The 24,313-nt window shown below is 44.0% G+C and overlaps 2 protein-coding genes and 1 non-coding gene across 4 annotated transcripts in view; 2 read left to right on the top strand and 1 right to left on the bottom strand.

Moving 5' to 3' along the window:
- Positions 1-4,668: 4,668 nt before the first annotated feature.
- Positions 4,669-24,313, top strand: part of AP2B1 (adaptor related protein complex 2 subunit beta 1) — a 144,753-nt gene continuing 125,108 nt past the window's right edge. Inside the window, exon 1 of one of the 2 annotated variants that reach the window (XM_072644916.1) lies at positions 4,669-4,750. The gene's annotated coding sequence lies outside the window, so the exon portion shown is untranslated. The remainder of the gene's footprint in view (positions 4,751-24,313) is intronic. The other variant, XM_072644921.1, reaches the window with a different exon arrangement.
- Positions 14,660-14,744, top strand: LOC140530632 (Z30 small nucleolar RNA). Its single transcript, XR_011976060.1, has one exon. It is a non-coding gene; the product is annotated as a Z30 small nucleolar RNA (small nucleolar RNA).
- Positions 18,414-23,016, bottom strand: PEX12 (peroxisomal biogenesis factor 12). Its single transcript, XM_072644922.1, has 3 exons — positions 22,458-23,016; positions 21,738-22,291; positions 18,414-19,976 (listed from the first exon to the last, which is right to left on the bottom strand). Exons 1-3 carry the CDS (start codon positions 22,581-22,583, stop codon positions 19,568-19,570), a joined length of 1,089 nt encoding a protein of 362 aa, XP_072501023.1. The 5' UTR covers positions 22,584-23,016; the 3' UTR covers positions 18,414-19,567.

Here is a 24,313-nt window from a genome sequence, read left to right as displayed (position 1 = left end):
CTGTAAAACAGTTTGGACAAATAGGATAGAGAGGTTGTGACGATGCCAAGCAAAATGCCAGAAAATTTCTGTAAAGGCAAAAGATTATTTTTAATGCCATGCCAACACTGTAAGTCATTTATGAGACCTGCCTAGAAAGCAACATTCACCAATGACTTTGCCAATATCCTTTACTTTTTCAGAGTGAACATCACAATAATATTGTTGAGATTCCCAGCTGTCTCTGCATCATGTCTGCACAAGCCAACAGCAGACACAGGAAAAAGTAAAAAACAATTTAAGGAGACAGATAGCTTAGCAGATAAACCGAAAGTTATCAGAGTACACAGAAGCTGAAAACAAAGAAGAAAGCAAGTGAATCAGTTAGAAGATGCTCTTGTTTAGAAAAATGAAGGGAGAAAGGCACAAGGAACTAGAGGGAATCATAGGTTAGAGTTTTACCATTTAAATAAGGGAAAAATGGAAGTTTTTGAGAATTCTATAATTCTCAAATTCTGTAAGCTTTCCTTTATTATTTATTTATTATTTCCTTTGAAATTATCTCATTTGAAAACTGACTAAGTTCTCTCCTTTTCATCAAGGACAAGAAAATTTCCTCATACAAGAATGGAACCATGGATCCCTGTCCCTTTGATAGGCAGTGAAATATCTAGTATGGGAAAGAATAATAAGAATTAGGTACTTACTAGGCCTTGTACTTGACTGAGGTTCCAGAGGAAGCAAGTGGTCCACAGAAAGTGGCTAGAGTGTATGGCCAGTGCTGTGATCCAACAGATCGGGTGGTCCTCCTGATTACCCCATAGGGATTAGTTAAAAGCAACCCTCCAGTTCCTCTCTTTTATAGGTGAGGACCTGTTCCCTAATCACCTGTCCAATGAAAAGTGGCAAATTTAACTTAGGTTTCCTAGACATATTTCCAGAAAGTGAACCCATTTTCCTTCCTTAAATATAAATCAAACTCTGGAAAGAACAGAGAGCCTCTTCCTTCTTAGGCCTCCTTCTACTACAGGGGCCACGTGAATGATTTGAATGTCTATGAGAAGGAAAAAAAGGGCAGAGAGAAATTGTATTTCTCTTCCTCTGACTCTAGATTCCTTTCTAACCCCTTTTCTACTTTACTTGAATAAGTCGACTTGAACTTCAACAAATTAAAAAGGTCACCTAAGCTAAGTGCATTTTGCCGAAGTGAATATCATAATACAAACATGATATTTTATATAAGTCCATAAGTTTCTGCTAAAGACTCTACAACTCTGATTTTGAATGAGCTAGAGATGTAGCCTTAGAGCTCTGAAATCGATGAAAATTAAATCTAAGGAAAGAGTTCTTACCCTGAGATTTCTGAAAAAAAATTAATATTTTGACATCTGTATTCTAATATGGGGGACCCCAAAATCTTAGTAGAGTCTTTAACTTTGATAATTTTGAAACACCTGGCATATTTCTTTCATAATCTTATACATTCTATTTTATTCAGCTTAGCATTATTCTGACAAGGAGTCCATAGGTTTCACCCATCTGTAAAAGGCATCCGTAACATAGTAAAATTTAAGGTTAACACCTAACCTAGGGAATCAGAATGAAATTCTCAGATCATGGAAATATCTTTCTCACATATTCTAGTTTTTACTTTTTCTTCTCTTTGCAACTTTTCCTGCTATAGACACAAACCACAAAACAGGAGGAAATTATTGTTACCTGCTGTTTCTTTTTGGAAGTTTCATGTCGTGGCTTTGCCTGAGTCTCGGTAGCTGTCACCTGGCATAAATAACCTTGCTATCCTCTGACACCAGACAAGCAGAAGATGACACTGTTTTGTCTGCCAGTCTTCATAACATGTACAGGCTGAGGCAGGCTGATAAGGACTCAAGAGAACCATGTGGGAAAAAGATTAGTAAGGCCAAAGACAGAATGAGGCAAAAATGAGAAAATACCGGGGTTTTCAATGGGGCAGCCTAGACTAAACTTACTACCTATGTTGGACTGAGAGCTCCGACTATGTAAAAATACTTTCCACCTTTTTAAATTTAATGTGCAGAGATTTATATGCATCTTGCATTCCTTTGTATTCTGCAAGGTTTCAGTTCAGTTTTTAAAATTCAGTATTGTATTCCTAAAAACTTTTTGCTATACAAGCAGGTCTACTTGCTTTGTTATACATTTCACAAATGTTTGGTGGAATTTCCAGGTTGGCATAGAAGATGGATTATATGATGGCACATAGCACCAAAGCAAAACAATTGAATGTCCAATTACCAATATCTTCTTGCCTTAGGTCTCACCCCATTCCTGGCTTTGGATTCATTTTAGTCTTTTTGTAGCATCTTCCTTGCACTCAGACTACCTTGTTCATTTTTCAAAACTGGGCAAGTCTATATCTGAAGAAAACGGCAAAAGTATGTATAGGGGATACTTTCCATAGACTGGTGTATGTCTCTAGTCAACTCTTTGAAGCCTTTTACGTGAAATGCTTTCAGTACTCATCATTTGACAATGATTCTCTGAATGATATGGAAATGACAGACTTTTGTTTCCCATTGGTTTAGTCTACTGCTTTAACATAGGAAGAAATGATTTCGAAAGAGTGAAAATATAGTTGTTTTATAATAAATAGAAGGTTAGGGTTATATTTATAATTTCAGTTTATGTGACTGTTTTATTCAAAATCAGAAATCCACCTGAATGCTATACCCTTTCCTATTCTCAGACAATGGCAACTGTATCCTGAGAAATTTTTTCTCTAGGATCTGAGCTTCAGTGGGTTAATCTTTAGATTTATAGATTCAGACAACCAGCCCTTGTCCATTTGCTTATTCTCCCTAGAGAAGTGAAATGAAAGTCTAAGGTAGAAACAGGGATAGAGTGCAGGTCTTTAACTTTCTATCTAGTGCTCTTTCCTCTACACCACATTGTTAATATGGATTAATAAATCTCTGGGGGCAAAATTCGTCTTAACAAAGTGGGGTATAGAGAAAGTGGAGTTCTGTGCTACAGGAATAGACTTTTGAAGTGATAGAGGTAGTAAGGGAATTCTTGTCCCTGAACACATTTCCTCAGTTCTGTCTGTTATATTAACTTCTAGTAACAAATTAGACTCTAAGCTTCTTGAAAACAGGATTGTCTTTTGTCTTTGCTTGTATCCCCTAATCAAAGTGTAAGTCAGATGGCTGCAGAGCCTCAATTAGGTTTTGCAATTGGGGCAATTGAGCAGTTATGCTTGGAGAAGGAGGTGCTCTTAGTTAGGTTAGGTTTAACATTCTTCTTTGGGGAGAAAGATAGACACCACCAGGCTGCTCCCAGGGAAACTGTCCATTCATCTCTAGTCATCAGACCATTTGATAACTACTATTAGTTAATTAATAACTAATAAAAAACTGATAACTAATAAAAGTTAGTTAATAATTAACTAGCTATTCTTGATAAAGAGGTGCTATTGTAATTATTTCTACATCTTGGCATCTAAGAAGCATGATTACTGGGTGGAGATGGGGGTGAGGGTGAGGTAGGGGTGAGGGTGGGGGTAGAAGAGAGAAGTGGTAATCCTTACAGAAAATAGATGCTCTTGGGGAGGGGGCTGAAAGGGGGCTTTGAAGGCAACCTCTCCAAAGACTTCCATTATCCTAAAGCATCATTATAGACCTGGGAAAGTCTTTAAAGACCACCTTGTCCATCTTCTTTATTTCAGAGAGAAGACAGAGCCTCGTGTTTGTTATCTCCAATTTGGCTTGTAGATATTTTTGTACATAGGTGAAAGAATGAGTATTTATTAAGCACCTACTACATCCCAGACACGATGCTAAGAATTTCTTACATCTCATGTGATCCTCACAACAATCCTGTGAGGTGGGTACTTGTATTAGCCCTATTTTACAGCTGAAGAAACTGAAGCAAACAGGGTTAAGTGACTTGTCCAGGGTCACACAGCGAGTATCTGCGGTCAAATTTGAACTCAGGTCCACCTTCATCGAGATGGAGAATTGGATAGAGTGCAGGACCTGAAGTCAAGAAGACCTGAGTTCAGATGTGACCTCAGACACTCTCTGTGTGACCCTGGCCAAGTCACTGAACCTTGTTTGTCTCAGTTCCTCATCTGGGGAAGGGGATGGCGAACCCCTCCAGGATTTTTACCAAGAAAGCCCCAGGGGGTCCCAGAGAATCAGACACCACTGGAAAACAGTGACTTCGGGATTCCAGGTCCAGTGGACCTACTAGCTGCCAACACAGTCGTCTGCACGCGGTTTCCCTGGAGAGCTGGGGCTGTCTTAGGGCAGTTGGGGGCACACAGTAGATGCTTAATCAATGCCCATTGACTTGACTTGGCAGGGAAAGGACTAGAATCAGCCAGATTGTTGAAATCCCGCCTCCATGGTCGTTGATCCTGGTCACATTTAGAATATAAATAAAATAATAAATAAAACAAATCCATGAATAAATGAAATGAAATGAAATTGTGCAGGGGGCGTGGCCTGGAGACCTCGGGGGGGGGGGCTTTTAGGCCCGCCTCCATCCCCGCCTCCTTGGGGGCCGGACTCCCCAGCCAGAAGCTCGGGGATGGGCTACGGAAGCGGGATCAAGCCAAGCAGACTGAAGACAGCAGAGTGGGTGGAGGAACTCCAGCGTGGTAGGCGGGACCGACGCCTCACGTGACAGGTCTGCTAGGTCCCGATTGGCTGTCCCGCCGGAAACGGCTCGCCGGTGGCCGCGTCTGCGCAGTGGCGAGGAGCTCCGGGCGTTCTGCGAGGAGCCGGGGGTGAGTTGCGGCGCGTTGGGCCGCCCTAGTGCGCGCGGCGTCGCTGCCTGGTTCCGCTGCCTGGATCCCTTCTCCTCTTCATCCCTCCCCTCCTCGGGGCTCACGTGGCCGGGTGTCGCGGGCCCGCCCGCAGAGGCTTGGTCAGATTCAGAGGCTGCTCACGCGGCGCTTCTGCCTCCGCGGTTCCAGGCCGGGCTCCGGGGCTCGTGGGGGCCCCCTTTCTCCCCGTACTCCCCCAAGCCTTGAGAACCCTGAGGGCAAGGATCGCCCGAGTTCTCCGACCCGGGCACCTTGGCTCCGCGTCTGGCGGCCGGCCCGCGCACGAGGATTTCTGAGCTCGGTGATCGGGGTGGGGACAAGCGACCTACTGAGCGCGGCGTTTTCTTTGTAATCCCTCTTTTATCTCTTACGTTTAAAAACTCGGGTAAAGATCCGCGGCGCGCAGAGGCCGAAGAACCAGTGCCCTCCCCCTCTTCCGATCCCCGGTCTGTGGGCAGAGCGGGAAACTTCACGGCTGGAGGCCCTCAGCCACCCATAGGCACGTAATTGTCACTGTGGATAGACTGGGGAACGTCGGGTCCGGAAGACCTGAGTTTGCATCCTGCCTCGGACACTCACCGGCAGAATGACCCGGGAGGAGTCATTTAACTTCTCTCAGCCTCAGTTTCCTCCCCTGTAAAATGGCACGCAGTTCACCAGGGTGAGGTGAGGATGAAATGATACAGCATGTAGAAAGCGTGTCGTAAACCTTCAGTGCTGTGTAAACGCAAGCTGTCATCATGGGCGAGATTTTTTATATCATCTTTTTCTGACTTGTAAGAGAGCTTTGGGTAAGGAATTTTCTCTACCCGTGGAGATGAGCTACTCCGACTTACATGCCTCCTAACGACACTAATTTGAGTGAAGTGACTCACCCAGGGTGATGAAGCCGGTGTGTATCAAAGTGGATTTGAACCTTCCTGGTTCTGAGGCTGTCTGTACTACTCTGAGGTGCCTCAGCATTCTGTGATCTTAGGATCCCTTTTACAAAGTGAGACAGCCCCTACCTACCCCCAAGGGAGGGGTTTCACCATCCTCCCAGTCACTCAGGCTCACAACCTGGGGTGTGTGTCATCCTCAACCCCCCTCTCTCTCACCCTCACCATATCCAGTCATTCCCAACTCCTGTCATTTTTACCTTCATAAGATCTTTCTTATGCTTTCTCCTTTCTAATGACAGTGTCACCTCTCTAGAGCAGGCCTTCATCACCTCCTGCCTGGGCTATTGGAATAGCTTCCTGGTGCCTCTGCCTGCTTCAGGTCTCCCCACGCAGCTGTCAAAATGATTTTCCTTAAGTGCAGGTCTGACCAGATCACCACCCATATTCAGTAAACTCTGTCATCTCCCCCATCAAGTATAAAATCCTCTTTTTGGCTTTCAGAGCCCTTTATAACCCACCCCTCAGGCACCACCATGGACACACCACTCCCTTCCCCCACTGTCCTTTTCCATCCAGTGACACTGGCTGCCTCGCTGTTCTCTGCACAGGACTCTGCATCTCCCAGCTCTGGGCATTTTCACTAGATGTTTCCCACCCCTGAAATGCTCTTCCTCCTCCTGTCTTGCCCCTCTGACTTCCTTCAGGTCTCAGCTAAAGAAACCTTCCCTGATTACCCTTATGCCAGTGCCTTTCCTTTGTTGGTTCTTTCCTATTTATCCTCCCCATGGCTTGTCTGCACATAGTTGTTGGCTTGTGTCTCCCCCATTAGATAGGGACTGTTTGTCTTTCTTTTGTATCCCCATTACTTAGCACATGCCTGCCAGAGAGTGGGAGGTTAATGCAAGCTTGTTGATTTGACATTCTGCTATATGTCCCTCTTGTCTCCCTCTATATTTTCTTGGTTGTTTGACCCATTTCCAGGAATTCAGTTACCACCTATGCAGATGACTCCCAGATCTGATTAGGTCTGATCTCTGTCTGGGCTTGTGTAGCCTCCTGGATGTGGTCAGTACTTCCAGCTCCAACTTCTACCCCTGTGCTTTGGCATAGCCAGGCTTCCATTTCTGGAACATGTTCTCTCTTCATCTCGTTGTCTTCTCCCAGAAACCTTTCTTACTCATAGTTGCTAATGCTGTCTCCACTGTTTACTTAACCAGTGGCTATTTTATTCTGCGGTAGAACACAAGTCCCTTTAGTTTTTGTATCTTCATCCCTGTTCTTCTCTGAGATAATAATGAAGGCATACTGCTCGGTTTCTTGATAGCATGCACTTAACATTTATTGAATTGTCTTCCCTTCAAAACCCACCTCTCCCAAGTGACAAAATCTACCTCTCTCCTCCCTGTCACCCATAGGTGTTAACTTTATGGTCATCTTAGTGACTGCTAGCAGGGTTCTGTAGTATATAGAGTGTTGGGCCTGGAGTCAGGAAAACCTCAGTTCAAATCCAGCCTCTGACACTTACTAGCTGTGTGACCCTGGGCAAGTCACTCAACCTTGGTTGGTTTCCTCATCTCTGAAATGAGGATAATAATAGTACTTACCTCCCAAGGTTGTTGTGAGATTCATACGGGATAGTTTGTAAAGCATTTAGGATGGCACTTTGCACTAATAGGTCCTTAACAAAGGCTTGCTTCCTTCTTTCATCCTTGATTCCCTTTTCTCCCCTGCTCCTACATTTCTAATCAGCTGTCAAATCATGTTAATTTTATTTAATTTATTATTTTAATTCATTCCCATCTATCTCTGACCATGTCCCCCCTTTACTCAGAAACCCTTTGGTGGAACCCTGTGGTCTCTAGGATGAAATAAGTGCTCATCAGTGAGGCGCTTGAGAGTCCGCAATCTGATTTCACTTTATCTTTCTCCTCTTAGCTTATTTTAGTTACTTAGTTTACTTCCTTTCCTACATTCTGTGATCCAGCCAAACTGGGCTGTGATCTTTCCTCTAGGTCCCCCTTTCCTGGTATCCTGGTATGTGCTCCTTCCTTCCCCTTCTGGCATCCTTGTACTCAAGGCTCAATTCACCTGCCACCTCCTCTGTGATGTGCCCCATCCCAGTTACTGTTTTCTTCCTCCTCATTACTTTCTTGTCTCTTTCCCAGCAAAGTGTAAGTTCTTGAAGGAAGACTTTTTTGATATTTTTCTTAGTATGAGATGGTATCTTACTCATTGTGAGAGCTTAATTGTTTCACTGAATTGAGTTCATTCATTCATCAGATATCTTATACCTCTTATGTACTAGATACCCGGGGAAATACAAAGATTAATAGGACGTGGTTCTTGCTCTCTGGACTGTTACTGCCCAGTAAGGATAATTCCGAGTTAGTGATAGTGGTTTGATTGAAACAATATAATGAGATGGCCTAAGAAGCATGAAGTGATTGGTACATCTGAGGAAGCAGCAATCACTTCTGCTGGGCTATTTAGGGAAGGCTTTCTGGAGGAGACTACATTTCAATCAGTCACAAAGTGTTCGTTAAACACCTACTAGGCAATGAGCACACAAATAGAAAAAACAGCTCCCATCCTCAAAGAGCATGTAATATAACAGAGTCACAGCCTAAGAAACAAAATAAAGACACTGATTTGGGGATATGAGGGGAGACAAATGAATCAGGAAACTCTTGAAGGAGTTGGCACATGAGCTGGGTTTTCAAGGGATCTGAGGCTTCCAGGAGGAAAGGAGGGGAAGCTTTTCTAGTTCAGGGAATGGACATGGGAAATGGAGTGCTGTGTACTGAGAACAGCAAATAGGACAGTTTTGACTGGAATGTAGAGGGCATTTAGGGGGAGTTCTGTGTAATCATCCAGAAATGAGAGCCTGGAACCAGATTGTGAAAGGCTTTCCTTACCAGACAGAGGATCTTTTATTTTATCCAAAAGGAAATGGAGAGTCATGGAAGCTTCTTTGGTTAGAAAGTGACATGGTGGTCCTTGCTGTGTTTCAGGAAAATGGGTTGTAGGTGGAAGAGAAAGAGGGTAGAAGACCTTTTGCCACAGTCCAGGCAAGAGGTAATGAGAACCTAGACTACAAGGTTGTGGGGCAAGTAGAGAGAAAGCCATGGATGTGAGAGGTGTCCAGGAAGTGGAATCAGCAGGATTTAGCGATTTAGTGGATATGGAAGATGAGAATGAGAGAGAAGAAAAGTAAAGGATGACTGCTGAGATTTCTGGAGGAGAGGTGGATTTTGTGCATGTTTCTATATATTTGCTATTTTTAAAAATACAACTTACATTTCTAGTAAGATGACTCTGGTCCAGTGGGTATTAACTTTTAGAAAGTTCATGGGTCATGTACAGCTGTCACTGCTAAAGCTGTTGCTTGTAGAGGCCTCCGTGATGAATTTATTTTTAAAATATTTTGGTCACTGTATTTCAGTGTAGTTGGTTTTTCTTTTGATCATTGATTTAATCTCATGCGTTTATAAACATGATTCTGAGAAGGGATCCATAGACTTCTACCAGACTGTCACAGGGGTCCAGGACATGAATAAAAGGCTTAGGAACCTCTAATTCAGGAGAGGAATGTAATGAATTTGTTGTGGATGTGTTGATTTTGAGATGTGTATGGAATATCCTCATAAAGATGTCCATCAGACAATTGGAGACATGGAATTAGGACCAAGGAGAGAAATGCGGATTGGGTCTCTAGAGATTTGGGAAAGTCATCTGCTTAGTAATAGTGCTTAGTAATGCAGTTAATGCACAGAAGCTGATGAGATCCAGAAGGAATGTGGAGAGAGGTGAGGAGGGGAGCCTCTAAATTGAGTGGATTAACTGGGCTGGGAGGGTGCCGAGTCTGGGGGTTGTCCTGGTGCTGTGAGACTGGCAGCTTGTCTTACATGGGAAGATGCCAGACCTGGCTAGGTTCCAGTTTTCTGGGAGTGATGGTTGAATGAGATGACACTTGGCTAGGGTTGGCTAGATATGGGAGGCCAAGGGTAAGGGCAGTGATATTTATAAACAAAACAGCACATTCCTACATTTGAGCCTCCCCTCATACATCTAGTCGTCTTTTACAGCTGTATAGATACGCGGCTGATATACAGAAGGAGTTTTTTAGTTATCAGACAGGACACTTGAAGGAGCTGGAATTGGAAAGCAGGAAGTCATTTGTTCTAAGGTCCAGGGTGCCAGCTTCTGTAGGTGTTTACAGATGACCAATGGAAGCAGGTGGTGACTTTAAGCTGATGATAAGATTGTTTAGACTCTGGCTGTGCCATGTATGAGATGTATGAGATACAGAGTCCTCTCCTAGATATGACCAGCCATATGAATTAATGATGACTCCTGTCAGTCATGAAGCTGAAGAAATACTTGATCCTTCAGGGACTGATGATCCTGTTTTGGGATTATCCAGGGTTCTCCTTCCAGGAAACAGGCCGCTGCTCATTCATAATTTTCAGGAGGAGCTGAGCAGAGGAAATGCAATGTGAAGGCAAACATCTTATTTGTAAGGAAGCAGGGGCAATGACAAGGAGGAGCCCTGGAAGAATAGACTTGGGGTCCAGATTCTACCATCTCTCACTACCTTTATGAAGTTGCCAAACCATTTTCATTCTGGTCTCATCCTTCAGTTTCACTGGTTTAAGGAAAATTCTGTGTGGAAACTCTCCACTAGGGCATATCTGTGCACTTGGCACTGAGAGATTTATCAGCTAGTATGAGTCCAAGGCAGGACTTGAACCCAGTTCTTGCTGACTCTAATGGTGGCTCTTTTTTCCATCCTGGGACTCTGCTGTTTAGTGGATAGAGCATTGGACTTGGAGTCTGAAAGACTCAGGATTGAATTCTGTCTCTGACATGTATTTGGGACCTTGGGTAAGTCACTTAACATTTTTTGAGCCTCAGTTTACTCATCTGTAAAATTGGGATAATCATAGCATCTTCCTCCCAGGACGATAGATTTGGACCTGGAAGGGACTGTAAGAAGTCATCGAGTCGAGGCTCCTTATTTTATAGGGGAGGAAAGTGAGGCTCAGAAAGGTGGAGTAACTTGCCTGGGTTGGAGCCATTGTCTGAGGCAGGACTTCCGTTGAGGTCTACTGGGTTCCAAGGCCAATGCTTTAATCCACTACACTACTCTATTGCTTTGTGAGGATAAAGTGTGATCACCGTAGAGAGGAAAGGCTTTGTACACCTTGAGGCATCATCAATTTAAGCCAGCCTAACTCTGTGATTTTATAGTCAAGTTTTATTAGCTATAAAACTGTTTTAATGGAGAGAGATTTCACATTACAAATACATTTTGTTTGATGTAACATCTAGTTGTCTGACAAGTGGTGTCTGAAGAACAATTTTGCAAATTTAACTGCCCAGAGGAAGCCTATTATTGCAAAAAACCCAACAGAAAATCTCGAAAGCAAAGTATTTTTAAGTGGTATGACTAAGTTCCCTATGCCAACTTAACATTTATTAGGTTCAGGCTTTGTCCTGGGCAGGATTGTATAGCACTGTGAACATAAAAGCAGAGTCCCTGCCCTCAAGAAGCTACTCAGCTGGTTATTCAGGAACTGATATTCAAGAAGCATTCTGCTGATTGGGAACTGAACATGTCTGCTGAAGTCTCAACTGAGCCCTGAAGGAAGAGAAGGCTCTTGAGAGGCTGAAGTGATGAGGGAGGGCAGGAGAGAGAATAATTAGTTTGTGAAACAGTTTGATTGGAATAATGTAGGAGAAAGAAGAATGGGAGAGAAAGAGCAAGTAATATGAAAAGTCAGGAAAGGGAAGTTGGAGTCATGTAATAAAGGGCTTTAAACACCTGGGTAGGGGGTTTATTTTAGCCTGGAAGCCAGAGGGAAGGAGCCACTTGAGATTTTTGAAGAGTGACTCAATGAGGCTTGTGCTTTAGGGGCATAATTTAGACAGGGAAAAGTCAGGGTGTGAGTGAGAGGAGATAGGAAATCTGCAGTGGTCCAGGTCGGGGCTGATGAGGGCATGGAGAAAAGGGGATGGATGCTGATATTGGGAGGTAAAATGGAAGGGACTTGGAAACTGATTGGATATTTGGGGTGAGGGAGAGGGGGAAAGTCATAGATGATCTTTCAGTTGGGAGTTTGAGTGAGTAGAAGGGTGGTAGTACCTTTGACAGAAATAGGTTTAGACGAAGGGTGGGTTTAGGGGAGAAGATGCATTCATTTGGATCATACTGAGTTTGAGATGCTTTTGGAACATCTAAGTGGAGATGGTGATATTCAGCAAAGGGGTTAGGGTTGGATCTGAAGATTTGGGAGTCATCTGTTTAGGCTTGATGGTCTAAACCATTGGAGTGGAAGTCTTATTGAAGGAGAGAGTATAGAGAAAACAGAGAAGGCAGAGCCTTGGGCAATGCGAAGAAAGGAAGGAACCAAGCATTGATGAAGCACCTGCTATGTACCAGGTATTGTGCTCTGGGAATATCAGTTATGTGTGATCAGAGAAGGGAAATGTTAGAATTCAGGGTTGTGGAAGACATCTTCACACACCCAAGCCCCCACTGTCTCTTAGGTCTTACCATCTCATATCTGGACTATTGCCATAACTTTCCAACCCTTTCCAATCCATTCTCTTCCCAGGTAGATGCCCAAGGGTTTCTTTTCCCTAACTTGGACTTTACCATCTCCTTCCCCTCCAATTGCTTCCATTCACTTCCCTTTTTTTTGAAGTTGCAACTCAGTGCACATTTATTAATTGCCTATTGCATGCCAGTTAATTAATCATTGGGGCTACAAGGAAAGGCAAAAGACAGTTCTTGACTTTGAGGAACTCATAGTCTAATAGGGGAGACAACATGCAAAAACTATGTACAAACGGGATATAATTGTGGAATCAATTGGGGCCAGGCCCAGAGGGAAGGAATGAAGGTTTATGTGTACTTCATGTAGAAGAAAAGATTTTAGCTGGGACGTGAAGGGGAAGCCACAGAAGCCAGCAAAATGGAGATGAGGAGGAGAGCAACCCAAGCATGGGGTCAGCCAGAGAAGGGACAATTAGAAATGTAGCTGCTGAAAATGTCAAGGAGGCCAGAGTCACTAGATCATAGAATTTGTAGATGGCAGTAAGATGTAAGGATATGGGAGAGGTGGAAAGAGGCCAGATTATGTAAGATTTTGTATTTGATTCTAGATCAGATCTAGGCTCATGAGTTCATAGATACAGAAATATATGTAGGGTATTTTGATCTGAGGAGTTTAAGTCCTGTGTATAGGGATAAGGATATAATATTGAAAAGATCTAAAAAAAAGAGTTGGAGAAATGTAGAATTCCATTCATTTCTAAAGGCAAATTCAGACTCCTTTTTTGGCATTTAATTCCCTTTATGACCTGGCCTCCATTTTTCTAGCCTTATTACATAACATATCCCAGCATGCTCCTGACCTGATTGTTCCTCACATGTGGCACTCCATTTCCTATCTCCTTGCCTTTGCATTAATTTCCACCCCCATGCCAGGAATTTGCTTTCCTGCCACCTCTCCTCCCTATATCTACCTCTTGGAATCCCATTTCCTCTAATATTCATCTCAACCACCACCACCCTTCCATCATCACCTTATATCCATGTTGTATGTTCATACCCACCTATATACATGCACGTGTATATACGTTGTCCTAACAGAATGTAAGTTGTGTGGGTGGAGAGAAGGGAACAGCTTTGAGATGTTGTGGAGGTAAAAGGGACAAAATCTGGCAATTTGTGTTGGTTATGTGGGCTGTGTTTGCCACCCTCTAGGTTACTCTTTCACTCACTTCTCAAGAAAGTAATTGTCAGATTTTGCTTGTCTTTGTATCACCAGCACCTTGCATGGCACAGTCAGAACTTAATAATTGTCCCCTGCAGTTATGGATGATTGGAATGAACCTCAGGATAGGAAAGGTTGATGAATGAGAAGGGTCTGGGAGTGGTAGTGAGGACCTCCTTCCAGCTCCCACCTGTGCTTAGGGCATTATTAAAAGGAGTGTCCAGTATTGAAAGTGGTGGCTAGAGATGATTACTGCCTTATGGAAGGATCCAGGTTTTCCATTAGGTCTTTTTTTTAATGCATGAGAAATATCTAGGATGGATGGGGAATTTGTAAATGATTGATACCTTAGGGTTTCAGAAGGCACCACAGAAGTAGAGTTGGATGAGGTTTGAGAAAGCAGGGAGCGTAATGGGAATTTGCTGGCTGGAGGATGAAGAAGTACCAGATTACCAGAACCCACCTTCTAGGTTGTGTTAACCTAGTCTACAAATACATGGAAATGGGAGATGGAGGAGCAGAGTGTGACAGAAGCATGAGGCATTGTTGTTCCTCTGATAATTCAGAAAAGCTGGGAAGAATAAGTGTGTGGCAGACTGTAGGTAGATAAATAAAAAATTTATTAAGCCCTTACTATGCACCAGGCTGAGGAACTGATGAGGGGCACAGAGGGAGAGTAGGTTCCCAGGGGCATGCCATCTACTTGGCCCATACCTGTCAGTTTTCACTGTGTTAATAGAGGACTAGGGGCAGCTAGGTGGCCCAGTGGATAAAGCACCAGCCTTGGAACCAGGAGAACCTGAGTTCAGATGTGATCTCAGACATTTGACATTAGCTATGTGACCCTGGGTAATTCACTTAACACTGATTGCCTAGCCCCCTCCACCCACCACTCCCCTCCACTCCCAAAATAGAGGACTAAGGCATTATTCTCTGGGATGACACAGGACAGAGTTGGTGGCACTTCCTGGAGAAGAGGGCTCCTGACCAAGACTCTGAGGGGTGGGGGCTGGACCAGTAACCTTAAGTGACCAGGCTCTTCAAGTTTGGATTTTTGCCCATCAGAGTGAGATAAAACATTTATAGATCAGCCGTAGTTGAGTCTGGTTGCTAAAGTTAGGTTCTAAATTTTTCTGGTTTGCCATGGAGTATTGAAAATTGGTTTTTCTGATAATGCACTTTTTCTCCACTAAATTTAGGGGTGTGAAATGCAATGATGAGTGAAGTATAGTCTGACCTGGTATTGCCATGGCTCTGACCAGGGCATGATCACTTAATCTTCTCTCTGAGCTAACCCGGCTTGCCCTTGCACTTTCTGTGCATTGCTTCTAAAAGCAATTGTTGGATATCAGAAACACTAACTAGCTACTGATAATGCTTTCATTTGTTTTTCCTTTTAGGTGAAAAATCTGACTTTGATAAATGCCTTCATAGGAGACAACGCTCACTACACCGTCTGATTTCATAATACCCTTAGTGGAATTTTAGTATGTTAATAAGGCTTTCTTGTGCAGTGAGTGGTTGTGGTATGTGTAATTGCCTTATTAAAAGTATTAATAGTTTGCGACCCACAAGGTGGTCTGTTCAGTGCTGAAAATACTTCCATTGCCTTCTCTTCTGGATCATGCATGCTTTTACACTGTGGTCACAAGAGTAGAAACAAAAGCCTCTGTGGGCTGAAGTCAGCTTCATTTGGATGGTGTTACCTTTCATCTTTGAGGATGCTGCAGATTCACCCTCAGAAATCATCTACTCTATCATGTACTAAAACAAGAATCCCCTCTACAGTAATCCCCCCACCCCCAAGGGGTTCATTCTTTGTCAGCCAATTAACAAGCGGTTCTTAAGTGTTTACTCTGTGCAAGTGCTGGAGATACAAAGAAAGGCAAAAGACAGTCTTTGCTCTGAAGTAGCTAATGGGGGAGACAACAGGGAGCCAGTTATATAGACAGGGAAAACAAGATATCGATAGGGCAAATTGGAGTGAATGTCAGAGAGAAGGCATCAGCATTAAAGGGAGTAGGGAAGGTGGGATTTTAACTGACACTTGAAGGAAGCCACAAGATAGAAATGGGGAGGGAGGAAGGTTGACGTTGAGAAAGCCATTTAAAATGTCTAGAGTTGGGAAATAGAATGTCTTGTTCAAGGAACAGCAGAGAAGCCAGTGTTCATTGGATTGCAGAGTGTGGAGGGGATTAAAAGTTGGAGATGATAGGGAAGGACTGGGTTATAAAAGACTTTAAAAGCCAAAAAGAATTTTATATCAGATCCTGGAGGCGATAGGAAGCCTCTGGATGTTAATAGGGGGAGGACCAGGTCAGATCTGTGCTTTAGGAAGATCACTGACAGCTGAGTGGAAGATGGATTGCAGCAGAGAGAGATTTGAGGCAGGCTGACCTGCTCCCAGGCTTTTGGCAGTGTCAGAAGAGGAGGGATGCATGAGAGAGATCATGGGAAGACAAATGACAGCACTTGGAGACCCACTGGATATGGGAGGCAAGGTGACAGGAATCTAGTCTGAGGATCTTAAGAGAACTGCAGAATGAGATGTAGTTACATAGCAGCTAGACTAGACATGTTATAAGGAACACTTCCATTTGTAGGGGCAGGGACTTGGTGGTTAATGATAGGAAAAAGGAAGAGAAAGAAAAGAGTGTTAAAAACTCAATTTGTACATAAAGTGTAATAGATAGCCTTCTGTTCATTGCATATTGAAATGTTCTTGGTTGTTGATGTTTAAATTTGTAATAAAAAGAACATTCTTTTGTGGTGGGAGAAGAACCCACTGCTCCTGGAAATAATAGCTCTTAATTTCTAAAAAGTTTTTAAGAAAATCAGACCTAACTTCGCCTCTTGCAGCTTTCACTCATTGGCCTTTAGTTCTTCCCTCTTCACCTAAGCAGAATAATTCTTACTCCTCTTCCATTTGAAAACGACTTCAATATTTGAAAGCAGCACTCATTTCCTGCTAAGTGTTTTCTTCCCCAGTTTCTTTAATCTACCTACTATGGAATTATCTTAAGATTCTTCCAGGTAGTAGTTGCCTCAGTCTTTCTAGTTTATCCTAATGTAACATCTGATTCTCTAGGCTGTGGAACAGAGGCCATACTGTTTTAAGAACCAAATGGAATGTTTTGGAAGTGGCAGTTTTAATTGTCAGTTTGGAGAGAACTGTTGGGAGTGAATGGCTTGAGGGCTAGGTGGCACAGTGGATAGAGCACCAGTCCAGGAGTCAGGAACCAAATTCAGATCTAGCTCTAAGATACTTACTAGCTGAGTAACCCTATGCAAGTCACTTAACCCTAAATTTAAAAAAGAGAGTGATGGCTTGAGAGACTGAATTCACTTGTTCTCCCGTAACCAGAGAGAAGCTAGAGAAGACAGAAGAAATAGAGAGGGATCTTTTTTCCTAATAAAATTACTGTAACCCTTATCTTGCAAAAAGGGATCAAGAAAAATCTTGAAGTGGTGTTATTTTGTATCCTGAACAGTCTAAGTGGTATAGGATTGTGTTTTCAGAAGTGGTTATCTGCAGTTGCATTGAGAAACCCCTGGTTGTGAACCTTTTCACAGCTAAAATGATGTCAATGATTCTGTCCTGGCTTTGTTATTTATTTCATTATTAATACATTGTATATTTAGTACTTTTAATAGTTATTTTTTCCTAGGAGATTAAGGGATTTAATGAAGAGATGAGTAACCACTGTTGGGAAATGGAAGTTTCTCCAGTTTAATAAGTAACATTTAATCATTAAAGTGGGGTTTGGAGCTTGGTTGGTTAAGAGGTATGTTGAAATTTTATTTATGAAGAAATATATCAACATACCCCTAGATTACCTTAGACCTTGGGATAAGATTAAATATGAATATGTATTTGCAATATAATTGACTGGGATTAATTACATCATGATATGGGAGGCAGGCGGTGCAGAGCTTTAAACTGAATTATCAGAAGAACTGACTTAGGAAGCTAGGGAGTGGACATAGTGCAGTGGAAGGAGTTAGACACAAAATCATGGGATACAAGTTTGAATACTGCCTTTGTCCCTGTATGACCTAAAAAAAATCACTTTTCCTTCTCCAGGCCTCAGTTCCCTTATCTGCAATATGAGAGGATTGGGCTATCTGACCTCTAAGGTGCCCTCTAACCCAAGATCTATTATCCTAGGACTTGAGTGTCACTGACTAGCTGAGCAAATCATCTTACTTCCTTTTCTCACACTTTTTTTCATCTATAAAGTGAAAGTGTTGGACCAAGTGATATCTGAAGCCTTTCAGCATGGTAATTTTTAAGCCTGTGATTCTCTTGAGGCTGTTATAGCCACATGAACTAAGATTCTTGCTAAAATTTTAAAAAATCAGTAATAATTGAACAGTTAAGCTAAATGTTTCAGTTTTAAATCCAATTTATGGACATTTCAATATGGAATCTGGAATATGACAGATTACTTCAAGATTCCAGGAGAATTAAAAATAATTACATTGGCATATCTCGCCATACTTGTTTTTATGGCAGAAAGCCTGATTTTCTCAGGCATGAATGAAACATGAATCATTTGTCATTTCTAGATCTAAAGTATTTCTCCAAAAAGATCATTTGGCTATAATTCATATAGAGGCATATAAAAGGCACAAGAAGAGAGAACACAGAACAGTTTTAAAAATAGAACAAAACTGTTCCCAAAGTTCAGTTATCCTGTTTCTGGTTGATCTTTGTCAAGCTGATTCATGCTATTGAGACAGAGCTATTTGACTTTTTGTTTAAACTAGATGGACAATTTTTCTACAGCATGAGTCAGGCAACAAACAAAACAGATGAATTTTCTTGAAATAAACATTTTCATTGAAAGTACTTCAAAATTTTAAAGATGGTCTAGGCAAAAATCAATTCTATTTTTTATTAAGAACATAGACATAGCTACTTTTGGGAGCCAAATAATGACAACAAAGAAAAACAGCTCATTTTTGTGTTGTGTAAAACCAAAATTTATTTTTCAGCTACATTACAGAGGGGGGCATCAAAAAAATTGCTGTTAGTAGTATTGAGATGTGTTCATACTGCCTTAGCAAACGCTTTTGGAAGTTAGCAGAAAAGGCTTATACAAAGCTGTTTTTCTGCTTCCTGTTATTTGTGGCACAGTGGATAAAAGAGCAGTGGGTGGGAAGTCAGGGTGCCTGGATTCTAGTCCTGGCTCTTTCAGTAACTGGCTGGGTGACCATGGGCAAATCCCTCACTTAGAAGCCTCTATTCTCCCTCTATAAAGCAAAGGACTTGGACCAGAGAGCCTTCAAAGTCCCTTCCAGCTCTAACACTGTGACTCTGTGAGAGTTGGATTAGAAAAGGTCTAACTATTTTCTCCTTGTGGTGTGTCAGTTTGACTTTCACAATTAAAATTCTCAGACTGCGCTGAATGGAAAATAAACCCAGTACATTATTTGCCCTTATCCAGTTTCCCAAGAAAGGTAAATTATGTACCTTCTTATGAAGGATTCATTCCAAATCACAATCCAAAGTAGATGGGACATTAACAAGTACTGTCCTGAAGGGTTGTCAGTTAGAAAAAGTGACTCCTTCTCTAAAGTTTTATTTCCATTCAAAGCAAACAAAATCCTCCTTGAACACCTAAACATTATTGGCAGACATGTGTCCTTGAGAGGAGCCTGCCTAGTGCATGTACATGCCCACCTGGATCCTTCTCAGGCTATTGTAGTCTGGATGGAGACTGGGTGCGAGTATCTCTCCCTCTTCCTCCCTCCACATAGTGATATAGCACTCATATAGCAGCTTGATTAAAGTGCTTTCCATATCTTCATGTGATCCTCAAGACTTTGTCCTCCCCCACTAATGACTCTTGGTTGTCTTGATGTAGCAACTTGACTCTGTTTTTGTTAGTTTCTGAATGGGGGGTAGAAGGTATAGTAACAGGCTATGTTCAAATGACTATGTATTTGATCCAAAAAAATGTTTTGCTAGGCTCTTTAAGGTTGAGATGGTCCTGAGATGGGCAACTACAACGAATGATTCTGACTGAGCAACACCATACACTGAATACCACTCTGGCAGAATGGATGGTAGGCAGAGCTGTCTTACCAGGGGGCACAGTTGGCAAGGTCATTCAGTTTTCAGGAGAGTACACTGAGTACAGTTTAACCAGGTGCTGGACTTCTGTGGCATAGCCTGTGATGGGGCACGTTTGGTGACTCCTCACGTAGTTATACACACATCGGTAACAAAACACATAGCCAGAGGTGGCGAGTGCAGTGTCATTCACCCGCGTTTTGCGACATAAGGGGCACACTGATTTCAGTTTTGGCAATAGAGAGGAATCAGAGTTGTAGTCCAGGTGCACAGGAGGTGGTGGGGTGGGCAGGGCTGTCAGGGATTTGATGGTTTCTTGATTCTCTGATGAGTACCACCAATCTAGGAATTGCAGGAAGAAAACACCTACAGAAAGGCCTGTGGAGACGGAGAAAGCAAGGCCTCCCACAGCTTTCTTGACAGCTGACTGCACCTTCTCTCGAATACTGTTAGGGAAAAACATAAAACAGACATTATGTCACAGGTCCTAAATATTACAAATTCTAAGAATATTCATTCTTAACACTGCTCATCAAAATCATGTGCAGGACTACATGGCCAAGTTTTCCAGTATCACCACATCTCTGTTAGAAAGAAGCCAGTTTCTATCGCTTCTGCCTCTGCAATACTTGTCACCTCTTTTCTTCAGTTATCCCCTTTTTTCCACTATCTGCACTCTCGTTTATTTCCACTCTCAAATCCAGACTCTGGGGTAGTGTCTTAATAGCCTCTTTAGCAGTGCTGCTGTCTACAGTCTCTTCCTCTTCCAACCCAGCTTGTACACAGCTGATAGATGAATATTCTTTATCCACAGACTTGATGTTAAGAAACCTGATGTCAAAACCTCAAATGGTTCTATACTGCCCACAGCTTTCCAAACTCCTTAGTCTTGGTTATATCCAAAGTCCTTAGCCTGGCATTCAAGGACTTCTAAAACCCAGGGTCAACTTTTTTAACCTTATTTTACAACACTGATGAAGGCTGTGTGACCTTTATAACCTCAGTGCTCCAAGAGACAGAAACTTTTCAGAGAATGTGCTGATCTAACACTTTCTATCAACTTTGTGTGTATCTTGTATATATACCTACACAGTCTTATACATGTTGGCATGGGACCTCATTAGACTGTGAGGGCAGGGACTATTTTCCTCCCCTTTCTTTGTATCCACAGGACTTAGCACACTGTCTGACACATAGCAATAAATTAATAAAAGCTTGTTGACCTGCATTGTTCCAGCAGGTTCCTTACCTGCATTCTCTGCCCTCATGGCTATCATGAGTCTGGTCTAACACCATTTCGTGATTTCTTTCTAGCCCAACAAGACCCCTTGTCCTGATCCATAGCCTGTGCTTTACCACCTCTTTCTGGAACCCCTTCTGACATGCTACCTTACCAGCTTCAAGTCTCAGACCCAACACTGCCACTTCTTTCTGGAAGCCTTCCAATGGGAGCATAGACTTGTAGCTCTGAGGGACCAGAGTGCTGCACAACCCCCTCTTTTTACAGAGTTGAGCCCTTATGTGCAGAGCAGGGTACTAAGTGGCAGAAGCAAGATTTAAAGCCCAGTGGAAAAAGAGCTGGGACTAAGGTCAACAGCCCTTGGTGACCTCTTACTTCTACATAAAGGGCTATTGTACCAAGTCCCTCAACCTACACAGGTTATGCCCTCCCCTAGGGCAGTGGAACCAATTTGGTTTAATTTTGGCATCTCTCCAAGCACTAGCAGATTGCCATATTTAGGAGATAACACGTAGCACATAACTTTTAGAAAGTGCATTGGAGAGGCAGCCTCAGAAGCAGGACAAAAGACACAGGCCTGCCTCAGACCCCTCCCTGTGCCCAGACAAGTCCGTTGACCTCTCGGTAGTTGACACTGCTCTCTAAGACTACGGATTGTAGAGAAGGTGCTGTCTTACATTAGTAGAGGGAGTTTTAAGGAAATCACTGGGCCACTTCTTTAATAAAAGCTCGTTAAATAAAAATACCTTCCTTTTTCTAACTGGGAGTCACAGGAAGCTAACTACACTTTAATTACAAGTAATCTAGGGATTTTTAGATGATTCAGTGATGAAGTAGGTTGTGTGAAGCACAACCGCAGAGCCAGACTGTAAAACTGCCTGAATGTGGTAAAATCAGGATCAGATTTTAGCATGGTATTTATGAATTAAAAAAAAAAAATAGAGGTTTTCTACCTCCAGCGTTTTACCTAGTGGCTGGCTGTTGCATCCCACTGGCTCCAGCTAGTGTCTTTTCCAAAGCTCGGATATCCTCTGCTGAGAGTCTACCTAGCCGAACTCCAGCTAGGCTCAGCAAGGGTGAATGATGCTGAGCCTTCCCCAGGATGTAACGTAACTGCTGTACGAGGAACCAGCCTTCCCAGGCCATGGTCACAAAGGGATAAGCTGCCAAGAAAGCTCGGTAAAACCGCTTCCAACAGGACGAGGGGGTGTGGATGGAATACTCATCCTCTTCTCTTAGGCTGGAGACCAGCTTCTCCAGCTTCACTTTCAAGTAGGGAAGGAGGACCAGGAATAAGAGAGACTTCCAAAGCTGGTTCTTGGGGACGCCAGCACTGGCCAACCTCCGGACCCCGCTAGGGTCTCCCATCACGATCCTCTTTAAGCCATAAAAGTTTTCAGAGAAGGAGGCGCTGGCTTTAGACAAGTAGTGCTGCTGTAGTAGAAGATCCAGAAAAGTGAAGATCTCATCGAACCACCTCCAGAGGAAGCCATAATGCGCTGGGTTGGATTCTGCAAGAACCTAGGGCAAAACAGGAAAATGAAGTTCGTTATGTGCCGTCCACAGCCGCCGGGACTCGCTGCCAGGAGTCCTGGGCGATCTGGGCGCTCGGGTTAGGGCTGGGGCGTCCCGGGGTCGTGGCTCCCTCCCCGGTCCGCTAGGGTCAGTCGGCCCCCTCCCCCTTTACCTTGGCCACGTGCTGGAGAGCGGGTCTCACGGCGGCCATCAGACTGTCCTGCGCGACCACCTCGAAGATAGAGGGCCGGTCATCCGCGCCCGGGGTGGCTGTGATGTGAGCCCCGTGCTCGGCCATCGTGCCCTCTAGGTGCCGGGCCCGGGCGGACCCCCGACGTCAGAAAGGGAGGAAATCCGAGGGGGCCATCGGGGAGCCCGGCCGTGCGGAGCCTCAGGGAGGAGGGGCGGGGTTGGCGGGGGGCTCAGAGGGGGCTGCTCAGCTGGAGGGCGACGGGAGCCCGGCCACCATGTCCGGGCCACGGGGAGGAGGCCGAGGCGACTGCCGCGGCCGGGCCAGGGGCTGGGATCCGGGCCCCATGAGGGAGCCCGGCGCTGAGAGGGAGGAGGGCCCTGGAGTCCAGAGCCTTGTGGGCCGCACTTGGGGGCCGGCCAACTCTGGAGCAGTACACAGAAGTAGACGTTCCGGCGGCGAGACGGGGATGGGGTGGGGGGATGGGGGTGGGGAGGAGGCGCTCTATCCCGCAGGCCGCCACTCTATTCCTCCTCGCTTCACTTCCGCTTCCGGCCGGCTGGCCCTTTAAATGGGCCACACCCTCTCTCCTTCTCTGCCCTAAAGGCACGCGTTCTAGTTCACCGCTGCCTCGGGGCGGCTCCCAGGCCTGCAGACGGGGGTGGGTTCGGCCGGGCCTTCTGCTTGGGACCTTTACCTTCTTTGCCCAGAGAAAGCGGAGGGGAGGGATCGGCCTAGACCGGAGGCGGGGATTAAGCCGCCTGCCGCGCTCTTCCGTAAAATGGGGGAAAAAAGCCTGCTTCCTGGTGCTGTGTGAACCTGAGATCCTAGCCGCCACCTTTGTGTGGTGCTTTAAGGGATGCAAAGCGTATTGCAAATGTCTCTGCATCCTCGCCACGGCCCTGGGAGCTAGGGGCTGCTGTTATCCTCCTATAGGTGGGTTCGGTGGCTTGCCTTGGCAAGCCCGGAAGTGTCTGACCGGGGATTTGAACTCCCGCCTTCCAGAGGACAGGTGGAGTGCTGCGTCCACTGCACGTCCAGCTGCCTTCTTCAGTGGGAAGCCACAAGATAATATTTATTAAGTACCTTCATGTGTTATAACACACGTCCGAATCTCGTTTTCTTGGACAGACCTTGTGATTTCGTCGATATAATAAAATCAGCCGTTTATATGATATTTAGGGCTTGGGAGGCACTTTTCATACGTTAACTCATTTTATCCTTACAGCAACTTTGGGAGGTAGGTGCTATTATCCCCATTTTACAGATGGGGAAGCAGGTGGAAAGAGGTTAAATGTCATGGCCAACATCCCCCAGCTATTAAGTGTCTGAGGCAAGACTCCAGCTCAGAATCTTGCTGATTTCAAGTCATCTAGCTTCCCCTCTTTGCCAAGGCAGAGTTGCACTAACCGCACTTGACGGTCTCGAGAGACTTTCCTCGAACGTCACACGTTATTTCAAAGGAGCTCAAGGCGGCCTCCAGAATATATGGCACACTGGTGCTGTCAAGTGATACTTAGACCTTGAGGTGATTCAGCATCTCTTATGTCTAATCTTTCCATTTCAGACTTCGCCCTCAAAGGGGTAATCCTCTGAAATGTCATTCCCTCTCAAACAGCTATTGAATAGATACTTTCTAGTAATCATAAGGTGGCCCATGCCTTAATTTATCACTTGGCTTCTTACTTTGTCAAATGCATTGTAAATGGTTGTTGAATGAACGGATGAATGAAGTGAGGAAGACCATCCTAACAAGTGAAATAAATAATAATATAAAGGAGTGTATAGTAGCCTGAAAAAATCGAAAGAATTCTCAATTTGTGGTCAGAAGATCTAGA

This window comes from Notamacropus eugenii, chromosome 2 (genome assembly GCF_028372415.1).
Source record: "Notamacropus eugenii isolate mMacEug1 chromosome 2, mMacEug1.pri_v2, whole genome shotgun sequence".
Lineage (NCBI taxonomy): Eukaryota > Metazoa > Chordata > Mammalia > Diprotodontia > Macropodidae > Notamacropus > Notamacropus eugenii.
This window is presented reverse-complemented; position numbering and strand designations above follow the sequence as displayed.